Raw genomic sequence first — 7,484 nt, forward strand, 5'->3', positions numbered from 1 at the left:
AATGTTAATGTATGTATACTTAGTACGTAAAGTGTTATTTTTCAAGATAATATTTCAAGATAGTAACCTGAATCTATTGGACTTAATGTTAATCGAAGAGATTTGATGCAAGCAAGTATTTCTGTTCATAATAACTAGCTTTCCAATAATAAGTGACGATGGGTGATGATTTCAAAACATTCCCTTCGACATCTTTTTATCAGCCAAGGCTCGATGATTACGTTTCCCGCCTCTTCCACGCCCACCACGACCTCCTCTCCCGCCACGTTGGCCACCACGTTGTGAAGGATTACTTCCTTCTTTTTGTCCTCCTTGCGATTTATCATTATTTTGTTGCTTGTTTCCTTTATTTCCTCCACGTCCACCGCCTCGTTTGTTTCCGCCTTGACCTCCACGCCCTCCCCGTGCGCCACCACCACGATTATTTGAAACTTCACCACCTTTCCATTCTCCTCTTCTATTGTTATTACCCTGAAAAAAATACATAAATTAATTGTATGTAAATGAATGATAGTAACAGGACGAAATAGTTTTAATTTTAAACACTGTATTAGATTCGGCAAACTTCTAAATTAGCCAATAGCACCGGCGTTCGTACATTAAAGAAAGGTACGAAAGAACCAAGTATCGATTTCTGGACCACCATTAAAACATTTTTGCAAGAAGAACCATGATAAACTTAAACCCGTTTCCCTTGTGATGTAAGATAGGTTGATAGGTGTAAAAGTCCAGTTCTACCCATTAAAGTCGATAGCACAATTAGAGCACTCTACGTCAAAATTTGAAATTCATGGAAACTTTTTTTTGGACCACCCGGTAAAGTAAGACAAACCTTGTATTGATTCTGTTGTTGTTGTTGTTGTTGTTGTTGTTCGCCACCATCTTCGTTATCATTTTCACTCCCTTCTTCGTCACTTTCTTCACTCTCTTCTTCGTCATCTTCTTGTTCTCCTCTTCTTGATTTTCGATTCATTTGTTGAAGAACACGAGGTACTGTGAATTTCCTGATGTCATTAATGAAGAGAAAAGAATATTAACGTATCATTTTAAGTAAGACTTGCGACAGCAGTCGGCGATGTCCGAAGCCATTTTCTTGATAACTAGCTACTCGAAGGCGCCACTCTTTCACACCCTAGATCGTTCTGCTTACCCTTGCAGAAGCATCAAAAACCATTGGTTGCTTTTCCAATTATTCTACCAGCATTGAACCAATGACTTTGCGCCCTATAGCCGAATGCTTAACCTTTACATTACGACCGTTATATTTTTGTACTCAATCTCTTACGATGTTTTGGACTAAGCCAACTAAAGGTGCTTTAAGCTGTAAATTGGCAATTCCCCAGCAATGCTAAGAAGTATTACAAAAATGCCAAATTCTTGGTTGACGTATAAATTAAATATAACAAAAGCGTTCAATTTGAGGTCGTTGTTGTTATTTTCTGCTCGCGTAGTTTGATTATTCGCCCGATAGTGTCATTTGGGCCCAACGCGAAGCGGAGGGCGCAAATGGCACTAGAGGGCTAATAATCAAATTGCAAGGGCAGAATTAATGACATCAACGAACGAAAACTTAACACTATTACTATTATTATCCATATCGGACATTCAAACAACATTTTTTTCTAGCGTCAACCGATTTTTTTTCGCTTCAATGCAATGTCTTCAACAAATTTTTAGCACCTTGCGAGCGGGCCGCAAATGACCAAAAAGTGTTTTTTTCTGACGTTAGTTTAGTCTCTTCGCTTCAATGCAACGACTTCAATCCAATTCCGAGCGGGCCGCAAATGATGTTATAGCCCTATACCCGGGCCGTTAATGATATTTTAGACCTCTGAAGCCTGGCGCTTTAGTTTCCTCAGCGCGGGTATGACAATTTGAATCACAGAACCTTTCAATACCGCCCGCCGATTGAACCTTTAATGGCTTACTTAATGACCGCTATATGGATAATAATGTAGATTTACACTGGGTTTGCATGCTAAAGTAAGAATTCTGTAAGAATGTTCCCAAAAAGTTAATATCTTGATGAAATGGAAAAAAAACCGTTTAGTACAACCGTAGATCAAACAAATTAGTCTCGAGATTCCCTTGAGATACTTGCTCGTTGGACTGATTTAAAAAAATGCTATACCTTTTATACAATTCATCTACGTTATCCGTGTCAGCGGCGCCGACGTCTTGTGAGTCATACGTATCGTCATACTCGTCATCGTATACATTATCATAATTAACATAATTAGCACCATAGTCATCATAATCATTGCCTTCCTCTGATTGGTTATAGAATGATAGTTTAACACGTTCCACGTGTTCTTTATTGTCTTCAAGAAACTCCTTATCAGGAATTAGTTTTTGTGGTTTCTTCTTGACAGGTTTTTGGAGCGTCTCGTCGACAATGTTACCTTCCATCACGTTATTGAGAATGACCTCAACGTTGGAACCATACTGAGACATGCAGTTACGAATGAATTCTTCGGATTTGTTGGGCAGTAATTCACGAAGTTGCTTCAAAGTCTAAAGATGCAGGGTAAAAAGTTAACTCTGGTTAAGTTGTGAGTTAAACAGACAGAAATTTGGCTGTTTAAAGACAATGCAATGCCCTCTTTTGACGTCAATGTAATTCTTTTATCTTTTCCAAGCAAAGATTTTAACTGCCAACCTTCTGTCCACTTTTCGCCTACTCTAAGAAGGCAGGCAAGGCAGAAATTCGACGGTTTAAACTAGAGCTTAACTGCTTTAACACATCTATCAACCTCCAGTCTACTACAGTCGAATACCTGACATGTATTTGGCAAAGCAATGATGCAAAACAAGTTGATAACATTTCACCTTTTTAAGGTATTTTCATTGATGAGACATCTTTTTTTATCACAACCCCGTTTGTGTGAAAACTACGCGGACCGCGCGACATATATGTAAGTATTAAGTAGCTATAAATCCTACATCGGAGATGAATGACTACGGCTATTTACACTTTATTGCGCGAGATCAAAGATTCTTACGTCATCAGTATCAGTTTCGTGGACGACGACACCTGCCATGTTACTCAAATATTGTAAATTGGAGATATCAATGACATCCAGTTTCTTGATTTGTTCCAAGTCTTCACTAACATTACTGGTCATGCAGTACCTGGCGAAAAATCTGATGAAGAAAGACAAAAATTATTTTTTTCAAGCAAAAGCTGAGTTAAATTTGTGCACGCATTATCATACTTAGAGACTATTGACTTACCGTTTGTACTGAGACAACGAATCCATGATCGAAATATATGATGCTGTTTTTTCTTCATTTTCATCTTTAGACCTTGAAACAAAACAATAAAATATAAAGTATGAAATTTGTGGTTAATAGTAAACGATAATGATACTTAGTTTTTACTTTTTTGCATTGTCATTTGATTGGCAACCGATGTGGAAATTTTCTTCCGAAACGCTTAAGCTTTGAAAGTCGGAGAGAGAGTCGCCAGAGCGCGTCACAAAATTTGCAGCGGGAGCCCTGAACCCCCAGCGCTCATTTTCGGGGATTCGCGGGTCCAACCGAAATATTTTAGGCTTACATGCAAGTACAGTTGAACCCGACTGAGGATGCGGCACGCCAAAGATCGACTGCCATTGCTCTTGAATGGTAAATCGAGCGCTTCTTTAAAGCTTTAGCGTGAGTGGACACTAATCCAGATATCAGATGACATATAATGATATTTGCCATCGTTTTCTCAGTGTCCCGGTGGATATTTCTCATTTAGTGGGGATTAAAACTTCAATGGAAATTGATATAAATTCTATGTTTTCAACTCAAAACTAACGGTGGGATGTTTTTGAATGTTTTGTTTGCGATGGGGATGCAATTGCTGTGAAACTTCCAAATGCGGATTCGATTTTACCGTAACCTGTCTAAGAGATGACTTTTGGGAAAATCTTCCAGCGGGGGAGAAAGTTCTTAAGACAGTCCATCTACAAATCAATGTTAAAAAACGAAACAACTTGTATTTTGTGGACATAAATGAAAAGTAAATAGATTCTGACTTACAAATCTTTAGTTCTTGCAACAAAACCGTTTTTGATGGAAAAGGTGACAATTTGAAGAAGTTCTTTTTGTACACATGCGCAAACATATTTGAATTTCTTTTGATTGATTTCAATTAATTTCATCAACATGGGCACCATTGTCTCGTAAATAGTCGCCAATCTTTTATAAGGTGAAACAGAATAGATAAATCAGAATTAAAATTCTGCAACGGTATCATTTGGCTTGAGATCTAAATGAAAACACGCACTATTTCAGTCTTTTTTCAGCTCATAAATCTTCGAACGACTCTCTGTCCTCCAAACTCTCCATAACTCGAACAAATTTGCGTTCGCTGTGAATGTTCAATTCATAGAGAAGCGTAGTATGTACGATACAATATGACTAATATGGGAAATACCTACCTTGAAATGAGATCAGTACGAAAGAGCAATGAAGAAGCTTTAGGGAAAACATTCAAAAATGCAGATAGTGAGCAAGTCATGTCATATAAAAACATCAACATGTCTACTGCTTCTCTTCCATTGACAGGTTTGCCTCCTTTTGGTGGTTGCAGCCTCTCTTCCATGTTAGAAATGGTCACTATGATACTTTCAAAAGCGCTTGATAAGTCATTGTAGTAGCTGAAATTATAAAATTGAAATATGGTTGTGGTAAAATATATAGTATTACCTTTCTTATTACCTTTCTATGAAACTGCAAAAGAAACCGGGCAAAATGGTTCCGGTTTAAAGTTGTATTGTTCGCGACCACAGTCGAGGGCCGAAATTGCTCCCGTTTCTCTTCAGCTGTTTACCCGGAGGTAGGGGAGGACGCCACTCCTTTCCTTGGATTTCTCAGCTTACTTAATCTTCTCTTTAGTTGTTGTGGATCAAGCAGAGAGACATCGAGTACAATTTAGGGAATCTTTGATATGACCCGGTACATAGGGTTCGAAACCACAACCTTGCGCGTTGTAGCTTGAAGCTTTACCTTCATGCTACCACCACTATCGTAATCTAAAGATTCCGAATTAACAATACATACTTAGGTTGGCATGCGAAAACATTTTCCATAATAGTACCCAGTAACGTTTGCATCTCATCATTGTTTGGCCGTTGAAAGATGGCGCAAATGTCTATCAATTTGGCAGCATCGAAAATGTAATTCTCGTAAATCATATCACCGAATACTTCAGTTGGCATCGGTTGGTTCTAATCAGAAAATGAATATTTCAAACAAAATAAATATATATCCATTCGCAATCTACTTTGCTATCGTGTAGAAACCACTCTCAAAGGAATTACTTACATTAAACCAACATGGATTCCACACTGTAGCAAAAAAGAGTGCACAGTTAGAAAAAATGAGAGTTTTAATATCCTGAACTCCAATAAATTCTATTATTAGTCAAAGGTGCCACTTACCTATAAACACGAAATTCGTTAAAGGTCTTACAAAAAAAATTCATAAAACAATAAATGAGTTTGTTCCAGGTCCAGGAATGATCCTTGTATTTAATGATGATACAAACTAAAGCTTTATAAAATACAGTTGTCGCTCTCTAATTCAATGTTCTCTTATTCGATAAAAAGACAATTCCCCTTGAAAATCGAAATTGGAAATATTATTATAATTTATCAACATTTTCAAGGGATAATCTTCAAAACGATCGACAAACCTGATCTTCATCATGTAAACTCATCCGCTGAATGACCAAAAGGTATAATTTGCTGACTCGACCCAATGCTGTCTTACATGTCTCTGGGATATTCTTCAAATCATAAAATCTAGTATAGAGAGAGTGGTGAGATAGCAAAGCGTCAGATGACCGTTTGAAAAACGTTCTGTGTCTGCTAGAAATATAGTTCAATAATTAATCAAATAGTCGGTACGAACCGCCAAACTTATCCCACGGTCAAGTCGCAACTGTTCAGACTAAATATCTAAATAAAATCTTTGGGATTCCCATAATATAGCATGAAACTCCAATAAACGTTTGTCAAAATATAAGGAAATCTACACTACAGTACTTCTATGGTGTTTATCTATTAGTAAACGAGAGCTTCTTTATACCTCGGTGAATTTTGAAGAAACGATTCAAGACTCGATGTCAAGGTTGTATCATGTAGGACCTGAAGAAGAATAGAATTTAAATAAGTCGCAAAATATGTGCGAATACTCTTGCTGAATGAAACTTTATTTAAACGTTTGTAGGACATTTTTTTGTTTTGCACTAATTTTGGCGAATAACTTTTTTTGCCTAAAATATGAGCATTTTCGCAAAAATTAGGAATTAAATTTCAAATATTACAACTAAATCAAAAAAGTTTATTTTGGGGAGTACTTTGGTGAGGCAACAATTATTTTGATTTTGGTGATGATTGCCAAAATTAGTTCTCTAAAAGTAATAATGTGGAGAATAGAAAGGAAACAAGAAGGATAGAAAATCAAGGAAAAGTAGCCTTTTTGGATGAAATATTTCATCCAGACCACAAGGCTGTTGAAATGGTATTAGACCTAAAAATCGTTATGTAGATTATTAATGAAATTAGAATTTCTATTCCGAAAGACTAACCTGATTCCAGAATTCATTGACAGGGAGTGCAAGAAGCCATTTTAAATCTTCGAAGATGAAGATCATCCTCTCACACCACGTGCTAAACTCTCCTTTGTCTTCTAATTGCATGTTCGAAGGCATGGTGAATGTTAAGAAATTCCGATCTTCCACATCACGACCACCCTGGAAAATGATGGGATAAAATGATTTTCAGGGCGTTATTTAACAAACACAATAATACATGTTTTTTATGAAGAACATCCAAATTTTTGTAAGCCTTCGAAGGTTCTTTACTTTTTGAACTTTAAGCCTATGAATATTTCTAAAATGTTCACAATGTTCACATATGTTCACGACATAAAACCATAAACCCAAAAATCTTACCATTGATGGAAAGACAGTCATGGTGCAATATTAACCGAGCAGTTTTGAATGCAATATTAACCACAGTTTGTACTCTCTATTACTTTTCTATTATTTATTTCTATGAGAGAAAAATAAAAAAGTCAGTATAAATTTAGAAAAATCGAACATGGAATTGTTACCAAGGAAGGGGGAAGGGGCAGCCAGGCAAATTGAGCGACGGTTATGTGCGGCGGCTAAGGGTATGTTTCTCAAGACAGCAGAAATGCACTGTATGGGTGGACATTTTTTCAGCAAATCCAGGGAAAAAATATTTGCCCGAAAATTGTGATTTTGTTACCGATTTTTGCTGCACTGTAAGGGGTGCGATTCTAAAAGCCAATTTTTTCGACGCACATACCGTCAGTTGGCAAAGCCACGCCCCCCAGGCGTACGAACGATCGACTAAGCGAGGTATTAGCAATACGATCAATCGAATAAAATGAACAAGTGACACGCTGAACAAGAATGGATAAAGGAAAAAAGAAATATAGACATATTAGACAAACAGCCACCA

The 7,484-nt window shown here is 37.0% G+C and overlaps 1 protein-coding gene across 1 annotated transcript; it reads right to left on the bottom strand.

Annotated features, from left to right (window-relative positions):
• Positions 1–80: 80 nt before the first annotated feature.
• LOC136797723 (activating signal cointegrator 1 complex subunit 2-like) lies at positions 81–7,051 on the bottom strand. The gene is made up of 12 exons (XM_067054309.1): positions 6,950–7,051; positions 6,584–6,748; positions 6,082–6,140; positions 5,687–5,795; positions 5,053–5,219; positions 4,431–4,649; positions 4,030–4,188; positions 3,235–3,306; positions 3,003–3,144; positions 2,132–2,514; positions 833–1,004; positions 81–471 (listed from the first exon to the last, which is right to left on the bottom strand). Exons 1-12 carry the CDS (start codon positions 6,968–6,970, stop codon positions 172–174), a joined length of 1,968 nt encoding a protein of 655 aa, XP_066910410.1. The 5' UTR covers positions 6,971–7,051; the 3' UTR covers positions 81–171.
• Between the last annotated feature and the right edge of the window lie 433 nt (positions 7,052–7,484).

Source organism: Clytia hemisphaerica, unplaced genomic scaffold, assembly GCF_902728285.1.
Source record: "Clytia hemisphaerica strain Z4C2 unplaced genomic scaffold, Clytia hemisphaerica genome assembly, whole genome shotgun sequence".
NCBI lineage: Eukaryota > Metazoa > Cnidaria > Hydrozoa > Leptothecata > Clytiidae > Clytia > Clytia hemisphaerica.